The sequence below is a fragment of the Alosa alosa genome, chromosome 15 (assembly GCF_017589495.1).
Source record: "Alosa alosa isolate M-15738 ecotype Scorff River chromosome 15, AALO_Geno_1.1, whole genome shotgun sequence".
Lineage (NCBI taxonomy): Eukaryota > Metazoa > Chordata > Actinopteri > Clupeiformes > Clupeidae > Alosa > Alosa alosa.
Window position 1 is genome coordinate 26,906,863 of NC_063203.1, and position 12,685 is coordinate 26,919,547.

The 12,685-nt window shown below is 45.6% G+C and overlaps 1 protein-coding gene across 5 annotated transcripts in view; it reads left to right on the forward strand.

Moving 5' to 3' along the window:
* The window catches only part of zgc:162698 (Transmembrane protein 87A-like), a 27,200-nt gene extending 16,734 nt beyond the window's left edge, over positions 1–10,466 (forward strand). For all 5 annotated transcript variants that reach the window (XM_048264455.1, XM_048264456.1, XM_048264458.1 and 2 more), the window contains 8 exons: positions 241–349; positions 1,003–1,061; positions 1,748–1,851; positions 4,410–4,483; positions 5,441–5,502; positions 7,746–7,798; positions 9,212–9,242; positions 9,975–10,466. In XM_048264455.1, coding sequence (XP_048120412.1) covers positions 241–349; positions 1,003–1,061; positions 1,748–1,851; positions 4,410–4,483; positions 5,441–5,502; positions 7,746–7,798; positions 9,212–9,242; positions 9,975–10,016 — 534 coding nt within the window. In that variant the 3' untranslated portion in view covers positions 10,017–10,466. The remainder of the gene's footprint in view (positions 1–240; positions 350–1,002; positions 1,062–1,747; positions 1,852–4,409; positions 4,484–5,440; positions 5,503–7,745; positions 7,799–9,211; positions 9,243–9,974) is intronic.
* The last annotated feature ends 2,219 nt before the right edge of the window (positions 10,467–12,685 follow it).

Below are 12,685 nucleotides of genomic sequence, written 5' to 3' on the forward strand. Positions count from 1 at the left end.
AGGTTTACATTCTTAAATAGAGAAAGATCTAGTCTGTTTATACTGTATATCCAGTCAGACAGTCAGACCGAACACAAAACACATTGCCTTTGATAGAGAATGTTCTAGATTCCCTGATGGAAGAGACAGAATGCAAACTTGCCTTTCAGGGGGAAAGTTCTAGCTTTCTTGAGAGTCAGAAAGAGAACGTAAAAGTGTCACCTGTGAGAGAATGTTCTAGATTCCTTGACAGTCCGCCACATCTTCATCAGTCTGGCCCAGACCATGAAGCTGCTACGCCTGCGGAGGAACGTGGTGAAGCTCTCGCTGTACCGACACTTCACCAACACGCTCATCTTCGCCGTCATCGGTACGCTGCGCACCTCCACACCTCCCTCACTCCTACCCAGCATGCATTTCAGCACTGTCAGCTAAAGACGCTTTCCCAACCCGGTCTTAAACTGGATTGGATCGCCACTCTTTTATGTTAAATGTCCTTAGCCGGGTTACAGGCAGGCTGCACCAGGCTCGTAACTGAGGCATCCCATTTGCAGAGTTTTAAAAGCATTTTTAAAAGACTGGTCTAATTTTTTCAAATAGCTAATTGTTGAAGCAGACACTCTCTGGACAGAACACTTCCCTTATGTACCTGGTGTAGCCCAACGGTTAGACTCAATGGCCACAGTCACAGCCATGATGTGTCCTTACGTAGGAAGGACTCCTAATGCGATGTGATGCCAGTTGGACTCCATTAATTGATCAAAGGGGAGCTTTTGAATCCAATTTTTTCATTAAATGTGTTTTTCCTTTCTTTCATGTGTTTTCATGTCAGATTAATTTTCCCAGGTTTAATTAAAGCGGTCACTCTCTGTGCTGTGGTAATAGAAATGACTCCACCTGCTGATATCAAAACAAAAGCAGTGCTGGCCATAGAGTTACACAGAAGCTTACGACCTTGTCATTGACCTTGACGAGAACGTGTCCCCTGTCCGGTATATGACTAGTTCTCCTCCTGCCCCTCAGCCTCCGTGATCTTTATCGTATGGACTACCAACAACTTCAAGTTCTCCAAATGCCAGTCCGTAAGTATCCTTCAGATGTTTATAAACGCGCACATTATGGAAGATGTTGTGGGTGTTGTAGTGTGACTGATGACACCTCTGGCCATGGCACCTGTCCCATTTAATCTCCTCTCCTTCTCTCCTTTCATCTGTTCTCCCCCACTGCTCCCTCCTGCTTCTCCCCCTCTATCTTATTCTTTGTCCTTCCTCTCCTCCTTCTCCTCCTCCCTCTCCTCCTCCTACTCTTCCTCTCCTCCTCCCTCTCCTCCTCCCTCTCCTCCTCCTTGTCCTCCTCCTTGTCCTCCCTCTTGTCCTCCCTCTCCTCCTCCTCTCCTCCTCTCCTCTCTCTCCCACACTGCCTTCTGTCTCTTCTTCTCATCTTCATTTCTCTCTGTTCTTCCTCTACCTGTCTATATATTCTCCTCTTTCTTTCTTGTCTCCTCCTTTTCCCCCTCCACCCTCCACTCCCTCTATCTCTGTTCCTCACTTTCTCTCTGCCCCCCCTTCTCTACCTTTATATATCCCCGCTTTGTTCTCTCTTTCCTCTCTCTCTCTCTCTCTCTCTCTCTCTCTCTCTCTCTCTCTCTCTCTCTCCCCCCCCCTCCTCTCTCTCTCCCTCTCTCTCTCTCTCCCTCTCTCTCCCTCCCTGTCTCTCTCCTTTCCTCCCTCTCTCTCCCTCTCCCTCTCTCTCTCCCTCTCTCCCTCAGGACTGGCGAGAGCTGTGGATAGACGATGCCTTCTGGCGCTTCCTCTTCTCCACCATCCTGCTGGTCATCATGTTCCTCTGGAGGCCGTCCGCCAACAACCAGCGGTGAGAGGTCACCGGGGTCACGGGGTCAGCGGGTAAACGGTCGTCCGTCTTGACAGGCTCGTCTGGATGTCCCTGGCGCGTTGCGTAACGACACCGCAACGCGATGACCGGGGCCGCTCGCTGTCTGTCTGCAGCAGAGACGAAACAAGGACACGCTCAAGGACACAGAGCGGCTTTGGTTTCTAGGATAGGAAGTGCACTAATGGCTGCATGACTGGAGACAGGGCATGTGTTTCTCACATCCTTAGAAGTGTGCACTTGTGCTGAATGTACGCTGACCATGGTCAAGTCCACACAAGAGAAAGTACAAGTCGCATCCTCTTAAGGACACAAAGGAAGGAAGCTGAAAGGGTGCATCCAGAGCAGAACACTCATAGGCTGGGTGACCCCAGCCTGATCCGCCGGCCATTTCTTTTTCGCCCTGCAGCTCAGGCTGGAAACCTGGACTTCTTTTTCAGCTGCTTCCGTTACAATTTTGCCGGGACCAATCACAAGCTGGCTTATCCACCTGGCACGCTATTGGCAGGTCTAAAACGATGACGATAGCGGGAGAGCCTGGAGTTTACGTGTCACTCTGCAAACGTCGCGGTCCAGTTCGTTGGTCAGATTGCTGAATGACTATCCAATTGCGTACAGAGTCATTTGAACTATGCCCGTTGATCACACCTCTTGTGCAGTAGAAAATACATAGCGGACTCCCCAGACCAATGTCCAATCTTAAAAGATTGAGCTTGGTCTGGTGAAGGGCAGACTAGAACACTCATGGGCTAAAGGCCTATTCACGCCAAAAACGATAACGATAACGGTAACTATAACCATAACGATAAAAACATTCACACTGAACAACGATAAACAAAGTCTCTCCTTGTGTTAATGAATGAGACGGTTAAAATTCGATGAGTTCTGATTGGCTATTATCTTTTTATCGTTCTGAAAATCGCTCTGAAAGTGATCCCCAATGATATCGTTCTTCATGTCGTTATCGTTATAGTTTATGTGTGAACGTCTTCATTCATATTAACGAGAACGATATTTATTTATAGTTATCGTTATCGTTCTTGGTGTTAATGGGCCTTAACACTGACCCGTGACCACTGACACTAGAGCACTGAAACGTCCATTTGCAGTTGAAAAGGGTGAAACCAACCTGAGAGGCAAGAAATAGAAGTGTGTTCTGAGCTCTTAAATTGCTGCATGTCACACGTGAGCAGCAGGCAGTACTTGGTTAGACGCCAGAGGCGCGCCTAAGACATGGCTACCGGCCTGCAAACTTGGGACGCTGGGCTTTTAGCAGGTTTTAAGGACTCTGTGTTACAACAGTGGGGAGTCTTCCTTTTGCCAAGGGGGTGTGTGTGTGTGTGTGTGTGTGTGTGTGTGTGCGCGTGTCAACACTTTTCTCTCACTTCTGCACTGGACTCTCTTTTCCCTTCTCTCCTCTCCTTTTCTTTCCTCTCCTCTTCTCTCCTCTTCTCTTCTCTTCTCCCATCTCCTACCTCTCCTTTCCTCTCTTCTCTCCTCTTCTCTTCTCTTCTCCCATCTCCTTCCTCTCTTTTCCTCTCTTTTCTCCTTGTTTTAGTGCAATCTCTTCTCCTCTCCTCCCCTGCTGGTCTCAGTCTTATAAAGTCTATATTATCAGTGCAGATATCTCAGTCTCTATATGCAGCATTAACCAATGCGCTTTGCCTTTCAAAGTGACAGTGAAGATCTTCCATCCCACGTTATTTCAGCATCGTTAGCGGTTCGCTTCTGACGTAAATGGACTGGAACGGTCCAGAATGTGTGAAGATACACTTATCAGACTGACATCAGTGCCTGCAGGGTCCTGCGAGCCAATCAAACATGTCATTTAGGTCTCCTTGGCAACAGTGAATGTTTGTGTAGGAAAGGTTCACATGAATGGGCCTTCCCAACGTTTGGAGGTCTGTTAAATCTATATAATTACCGCTACAAAGCAACGGGTTTTGTGCTTTTGATTCACGTCTTTCATATCATTCCGCAAGAAGCCCGTTCGCTTATTGCAATGGAATTTCATTGAAAGTGAAAGCTAGTAAGACGTTGCCACGCAAGATCGGAAACTGTCAAGTTCTATCTGTGTGGCGAACTATTCATTTTGTTAGCGGAAGCCACAAAACAGTAGCCAAGTCAAGACACATTGTGTTAAGTTTCTTTTCTCGTTTTGGCAAGTAGCCGTATAATAATCGGGATAATGTATTGTCTGCCGGTAATTATCGGAAAAAACGTCCCGACAGAACAGAACCCTGACGCGCAGCATATTACATGAATATATCATAGTGAGTATTTATTGTTCTTCAGTACTGTGTTCTCTTCTGTCCGTATGTCCACTCTGAGATCCCTATGTCCACTCTTCTGTCCCTATGTCAACTCTGAGATCCCTATGTCCACTCTTCTGTCCCTATGCCAACTCTGAGATCCCTATGTTCACTCTGAGATCCCTATGTCCACTCTGAGATGCACAGATGCTGAACCAGGGGCAGACATGAGGAGGCTTAGTGTTGTATGCTAATGCTAACACTGGCCTGGATTTCTGTTTGGTTCAGGTACGCCTTCAGCCCTTTGGTGGACGAGGAGAGTGATGAGGAAGAGAAGGAGCAGCTGGTCAACGAAGCCTTTGGTGAACACACACACACACACACACACACACACACACACACACGTTTGCACGCGTCATTTAGCACACTCAAGCACACAACAAACACAAACACACACTGCATGCAGGAGACATGCCAACACAGTCAGCACCCTTTTGGATACACACACACACAGACACACACACACACAGACACACACATACACACGCACGCACACACACACACACACACACACACGCACAAATACACACTGCATGCAGGAGACATGCCAACACAGTCAGCACCCTTTTGGATACACACACACACAGACACACACACACAGACACACACACGCACACATACACACTCAGTGAGAGAGACTAGGTGGACTTGTCCAATCTAACAATAGCTCTCTGTGGAAGTGGGTCAGTGATTCTGAATCTCTGAAATGATTTGAAGTATTTCAGGCCACAGATATTTCACACATCCTGTCTCCATAATGGCTTCCATGTCTGAAAGAGCTCAGTGCTTTTGGTGCTCTGAGTGACTTCAATTCAGATGGCATGTCGTGAGAAGGGACTTATAGAAGACATATAGAAGCTGTGTAAAACAAATCCCTATTTTCTAAAGTGCGAAATGACTTCATCCTCGGATGTTAATGTCCCATTCTATCGGAGGGAAATGCGGCTTTTTGCTGTGGCCTGTGTCACCTTTGACCTCTAGGTGACCCCTGGACGCCCTCTGAGAGAAAGGGCTGACTGTTTAACATACGACTTAAGGAAGCAGAGAGTTTTCTGACTGCATTGAAAGGATGATTTCTGCATGGTGCTGTGTTTCTGAAAGAGGAGCGAGAGAGAGAGAGAGAGAGAGTGAATGAGCCAGTCAGAGAAAGGAATGAATCACCTCATCCTGAAATTATTTTTTTCTCTCCCTCTCTTTTGTCCAACTCTATCTGCCTCTCTCTCTCTCTCTCTCTCTCTCTTTCTCTTTCTGCTCTACAGAGGGGGTGAAAATGAGAGGAATGAAAGCAGAGACAAATGGAACTGCCAAGCCCAATAAAGTGGTAAGTGCCCCCCCCCCCCCCCCTCTCTCTCTCATCCCCTAATTTTTTAAGTTTTCCACACAGTCCATCTCTCACTCTTACTTTTCAATTCAATTCAATTCCATTCAGATTAGCTTTATCGGCATGGCTATATCAGAGCAAACATGTTTGTACCACAGTAGTGCATACTACATACTTGTTCCCAGTGCTCTCTTGTACCACAGTAGTGCATACTACATACTTGTTCCCAGTGCTCTTTTGTAACACAGTAGTGCATACTACATACTTGTTCCCAGTGCTCTCTTGTAACACAGTAGTGCATACTACATACTTGTTCCCAGTGCTCTCTTGTAACACAGTAGTGCATACTTGTTCCCAGTGTTCTCTTGTAACACAGTAGTGCATACTTGTTCCCAGTGCTCTCTTGTAACACAGTAGTGCATACTTGTTCCCAGTGCTCTTTTGTAACACAGTAGTGCATACTACATACTTGTTCCCAGTGCTCTCTTGTAACACAGTAGTGCATACTACATACTTGTTCCCAGTGCTCTCTTGTAACACAGTAGTGCATACTTGTTCCCAGTGTTCTCTTGTAACACAGTAGTGCATACTTGTTCCCAGTGCTCTCTTGTAACACAGTAGTGCATACTTGTTCCCAGTGCTCTCTTGTAACACAGTAGTGCATACTTGTTCCCAGTGCTCTCTTGTACCACAGATCTCTCTTGTTGCTTGTCCATTCTCCCTTTCCATCTTAAGCAGCTTCTATCCCTCTCTCTGTCTCATTTCTTTAGTATTCATCCCAGAGAGTCAGACAGTGGTAAGCGTAGTGTCCGCACATGCTAGCTGTGGGCGGCCATCTTAAGACAGGGTCTTGGTGGGCCCTTTTTTTTTTAAAGATAAAGTTTAAAATGTTCATTGTTCAAATCCCATTGTTATTTCAATATTACGGAACAATGTCATCCCAAGAACAACTAAATAATGAATGACTAAATCACTACCAGTTGAAGAGCAGCTTAATCAGTTGTCAGTCCTTCATTCTGAGCCAGCATCTGCCATGTTTTTGACATCTGATCTGGGCACGGTCAGACCGTCTCCCTCGCCACTCTCGCACACGCTCAGTGTTGCGCCGCGGGCCCGAAGCTTCCCCAGCCCACAAGCGACCAGATGGGCTTAATCGGTGTGGGCGGAGATGTGCAATAAATCATTTTTGGTCTCGGCACCGGTGACATCCCATTCTAATTTCATTTAGTCCGCTCTCAGCACGGCTGCCAGAGAAAAAAAATACAGTGGCAGTGTGGCATTGATTTATTTTATTTTATTTTTTTAGTATGTGTTATAAATAAGATGTATTATTCAGGTGTATTCACCACTAATTGATTTTCACAAACCGGATTCCCACTAATAGCATGCCACTACCATACACACCCAGCACAAACAGTAATGATGTTGTTCAAATATTTGGCGAAGCCTCAGTGAAGACCTGGCTCAGTAACCTGCCTGCTGCCAGCACCCAATCGGCTGCCGGTCAGCTGATCAACACAACCAGTCAGAATTAGTTTGGTTACCAGGGCGATTCCTGACAATGGGTTTGTCCAGCTGCTCACCTGTTCCAGCATCTCTGTCCTTAGCTGTGTTTGAAATATGCACTTTTATCTAAATATCATAGTGAAATATGCACTTGTATGTAGAGATCATAGTGAAATATGCACTTGTGAAGATCATAGTGAAATATGCACTTGTGAAGATCATAGTGAAATATGCACTTGTATGTAGAGATCATAGTGAAATATGCACTTGTGAAGATCATAGTGAAATATGCACTTGTGAAGATCATAGTGAAATAGCGAAGATTTCAAACACAGCACCTGCATTCCCTCTTCTTACGTCTCCCAGTTGATGATCTGATTGGATGATGTCTTCCAGTTGATGATCTGATTGGATGATGTCTTCCAGTTGATGATCTGATTGGATGATGTCTTCCAGTTGATGATCTGATTGGATTTGACTATTTGAGTTTTTTTTCTTGTGGGCTTCATTGATGTTGGATTTGGCATCACTTTGAAGTGAGGTGATATGATGGCGTTGCATTTGTCTTCTGTCATCTGTATCTGTCTCACATCCTTCATAGCTGTCCTCTCTTGCCCTCCATTTCCTACTGTCCCTTCATCCCTCCATCCCTCTCTCTCTTTCTTTCTCTCTCTTTGCTGTTGCTCTTTTTGTGTTGCTGCTGATGAGCTCCACTCTGTCTCTGCTCTTGTCTGCAGGACGAGGATCTGAAGTGGGTGGAGGAGAATATCCCCTCGTCCATGGCTGACGTGTGAGTAGCGGTACCGTTAACGACCCGGGTGCAGCCAGAGAGGCAGGAAGAGGCACAGTCCAGGGAGAGATGGATACCATCAGAGAGGGACAGACACCTACCTGAGAATAGAGTTTAGGAAGAGAGAGACACCATAGGCCCTACCTGAGAATAGAGTTTAGGAAGAGAGAGACACCATAGGCCCTACCTGAGAATAGAGTTTAGGAAGAGAGAGACACCATAGGCCCTACCTGAGAATGGAGTTTGGAGGGGGACAGAGCAGATTATCAGGAAGTCCCACAGGGACACAGCAGGTGACTTTGGCACATGGTAATGAGAGCAGATATCTAGAGGCAACACATTTAACTTTTGGTGTCAAGTGGGTGGCGGCAACAAGGCCTGCTTTGCCAACTAAAATCCATCCATGGTTTCTGCCTGCGTTGTGCCCTGCTCAAGTCCCCTTGACTGCCTTTAGCGTCCTCCTGAAGAGCCCAGTATCTCCGTCTCACCATGCTAAGCTAATGAAGGACACCATTAACTTTACCGCCTGTTTCAAATCTGCTCCGTCTTCAGAAACATCGGATTGATTATGTTGATAAATTATAGTCTAATAAAGTGATAGACATTTGATAGATGAGTATTGGAACAAATTCTCTTGGATAAGTGAAGTTAGATGGAGATGGAGAAAATGAAAAGTCTTTGAGACGAGACGGCAGGCGAGGGATGAGGAGTGGAGATGTGAAGCGAGCAAAGCGAGTTATCTGCACTGCAGTGTCTCCCTGTGCTTAATGGCCGAGCGTTCGGCCAGTGGCCATCAACAGCTGTAATTACGCACAATGGCCGAAAGCAGTTTAACACAACACAAGGCAGTCCACTGCAGTGCAGGCTGTGTGTGTGTGTGTGTGTGTGTGTGTGTGTGTGTGTGTGTGTGTGTGTGTGTCTGTGTGTGTGTGTGTCTGTGTGTGTGTGAAGCCTTTGTCTTATTCTGTGTGGAGTGCTACATTGCTTTAAGATTGGGAAGGTGTGCAGGTGAAGGTGTGCCAAAACGACTCGGGTGGAAAATGAGAAAAGATTGGGAAAGTAACCTTTGATAAGACTGTTCTCTTGATTTTGCACTGACTCATTTTCATCATTGACCATATCAGTTCAATGGCCGCATACTTTGAATGCACTCTAGACCCAGAGTGAGAATATTGCATATATTGCACATTAGTTGAAAACTTGGATAGTTTAAAATGTTGGATTAATGCTTTTGTAACATTGTAAGTAGTCTCTATGGCAGCATCACCCAAAGCAAAAAAAGTGCAGGAATGCCGGCTCTAGATGAACACTATTAAGAGAGTATGCTGTAGTTGGACCTTTTGGTCGTGTGATTATTATTAAATTGTCTATTTGCCTTTCTTCAGTCTAAAAATGTCTCTGTCTTTGTTGCAGTGCATTGCCCCCTTTGCTGGATTCCGATGAGGTAAGACATTCCAATCCCACTTCTCCCCCCTTGTGTTGTACCAGCTGCGGCCACCAGGTGGCAGCGCTGGTCACAGTCTGAAAGTAGTCCAAGCGAGCGCTCAAAGCCAGCCAGTCACGTCACACTGTTTATCCCCTGTCTCTCGCCAAGCCCTCTCCCACCTCCCTCTCCCTCCTCCTCTCTTCTCCCCCTCTCCCCTCCACCCCTCCCCTTCCCGCTCCCTGGCTTGTTTTGCTCCCGTCGTGAACAATAGGCGCGCAGAGGTTGAGGAGGAGGAGGGAGGGGGTTGTGGGGTTTAGGGGAGGGAAAGGGGGTGGGGCTTTGTTTGGCCACGATGATCTCACATCTCCCAGATCCCCCCCTCTGTCTTCCACATGGACTCACTCTCTCTCCTTATGGCTAGTCAAGCCCCCGCTCCTCCATACGGACTGCCAGGATTAGCCAACTACCACTGGTGCTCTCTCGCCGTTGCCACTGTGGTGGCTGTTGTTGTTGCTGTTGTTGTGAATCACAGACGGCCCCATCCAAATATTTACATAATATTTATATAAGGTTGCTTGCACTGGATGTACATGATGCTTATAGAGGCTGTGATGTAACTTTGGTTAAAGCATTTAGCTGAAGCTATGAACCTCATGATCTCTAATGGTGGATTGGAATGTTCAGTAGTCCCAATGGCCATACAGATTTACTAATCCTCCATCTTTCTTTTGTGACTTTCTTTTTCTGTAGGAGACCATGGCAACAAAATTTGAGATGTCGAAAATGGAGTAGGATGCAGACGTTGCTGTACGTAATGTAAATACTGATATGTGTGTGTATGTGTGCACACATCCATGTGGGAGATGGAGAGTGTGTGTGTGTGTGTGTGCACAAATGTGTGTGCCCGTGTGGGAGATATTTGTGTGTGCCCGCGTGTGTGTGAGCGTATGTGTGTATGTATGGTTTGTGTGTGCACGCGTGTGTGTGAGCGTATGTGTGTATGTATGGTTGTTTCTTTTACGCACTCTTATGTAAATACAGCTGAATGAAGGCAATGTGAATTACCAATGAGACAAACGTTGGTTTTCTTTTAATTGCTTGAGTGTATTTATTTTTTCACAGACACTATTCTGTTCTCTTAATAATTTTGTTACAGACTGTATTATGCCTTCGACTGTTGTTTACATATCTGGAGTCAATAAAACATCACATATGGCTGTAACCGATGTGATAAAGAAACAATGTTATTGCTCATTTGTGACCCACCAAACATTAATATAGTCACATGTATAAAATAAGAAAAGAAATCCACGAAAATGACACGAAAATAGTGTCAAGTCACTGTGAAGCTTCCATAAAGTAGTCATATAATCCGGTTCTCTAAACACTCTAAGTGTTTATCTGTGTTCTTTAGTGGGTAAAGATGACCGTACACACACACAGACACAGACTTGTCCTCTGTGATGTCTCTCTCCTCTCTGTCCCTATGTCTGAGACAGGCCGCTCCTCACCCTGTCAGCCCGGTCTATTCTGTGGGAATGACCATTAGTGTCAGTGGGCCAGTGCAGTGGCCTTGCCACACACTCTCTCTTCTCCCTCACAGGACGTTTTATGTATACTGAGAGCTATGGCCCTCGCACTGCGGTCAATACACACACACACTCCTGCCCCCAGGCAACACGCTCATCCCTCACAACCATTTGCTGTTTTAACGGTATCGAGCGAAACATTTTTTGCTTTTTCCAATATCTGTTTGGTCCCGTTTATTTGATCAGTCGATGACATTTTGCCACTATTGTTGTTTTATCGCGGAGTGTTTTTCTCTAGTTACGTATAGTTTTATATTTATCGGCTTTCACCAGGCAGCATGTTTGTTGTTTGCTTGACTTGTCCACTCATAGGGTCACTGCGTTGAGTGTCATGCTCCTGAGAGGACACGGCTTTGTTGATGTGTTGTGTTTAAAGTTTATGGCTCCGTGTGTGTGTGTGTGTGTAGGCTTCAGATGACCAAAGCTCGTTGCCTTCATTAAAGGGATTGCGCAAACAAAGAAGCCCGCAAAGCCCGGCTAAATTTACCCTGCCCATGGTTAAGAAAATGATACCATGGGCAGAAGATCCACAGAGGCCACTTGGCAGGGCTCGAAGAAGCCCCTGCCAAGTGGCCTCTGTGGATCTTCTGCCCCCTGTGTCCTGTAGATGTGTGGATTTCTCATCTCCGTCAATACAGCATCGAGCTGTTTGGGCTTTTATTCTGTCCTGGACACTTGTTAGGGACTGACATTAATTGCGTCTCCTGCTTAATCGAAAAGCGCAAGTCATCTCCCTCCTTAACCAGGTAGGTAAACCCTCAGTGTCAATAGTGTTTAACGGGAGTAGGGATTCCTAAGCTGCAGTTTCCGTGCTAAAGACATAATCCTGGTGAATTAGTGTAAACAAAGAAAGGTATGGAGCTAGGGATGGCCATGGAGAGAGTGTGTGTGTGCACTCAACCGGAGCGCTGGGAATTGGACTCACTTAACTCTACTGCGTCTGGCAGCCAGTCCAAAGAAGCCAACATGCTGGACTTCAAACACTCAAACCTCCCTGAGTGGCACTTCCCTGTTTGTTGCCAGAAATGCTTCCAGTTGAAAAAACAACTATATAGCTATAAAATCACTAAACTAAAATATGTGGTAACACTTTATTTTAATGTGTCGCTGTTACAGTGTACCTACCTAATTAGGTACAGTGGTACAACCTGTGTAACAACATGTACTATCAGGTACTATCATTGTACTTGCATTATGTATTTGTGGGTACCTACATATAGTTGTTACATTGTAATACTGAGTGCTTTTACAAAACTTTGCCAATTTGCCTACATTTTCATCAGAGGCAAAGAGCTGACCTGAGACCTGCTGGATGGGGTAAATCTGGTCATGATAGATTTGATATACAAAGCAGTCTTAGCTCTAGTCAAGGCCTCATTGTCTTCAGTGTAGCTGTGCTGCTACAACCTTTTTTAAACCTATTTTATAACTATATAGTTGGTTTTTCAACTGGAAGCATATACACACACACGGATGACTTAAAGTTCTCAGGCACTGGGTCTGAACTTTTAAGATGTGAAAATAGATAATTATATCTAACAGCATTGAAAGATACTGATAACATCAGGCACAGACATATTCCTTGCTTTAAGCCTTGTATATCACATTAGATGCCCTGCGCATGATGGAAAAAAAAACCATGTCTGACCAAGACCAAGAGTTTTAGTTGGTCTCATGTTTGTCCATTCTCTGAATTACCTAAGTACCTTCTTTGTACCCATTATGAGGCATTGACAAAGACAACGCACTTCATGCAGTGCTTGTGATATGACTGCAGAGATAGCAAAGGCCAGACCTTCCTCCCATCACCACAACTCTGGTCCTTATGGTGCAGATCTGCCAATAAAGCCCCAAAACACCAAAAACACGTCA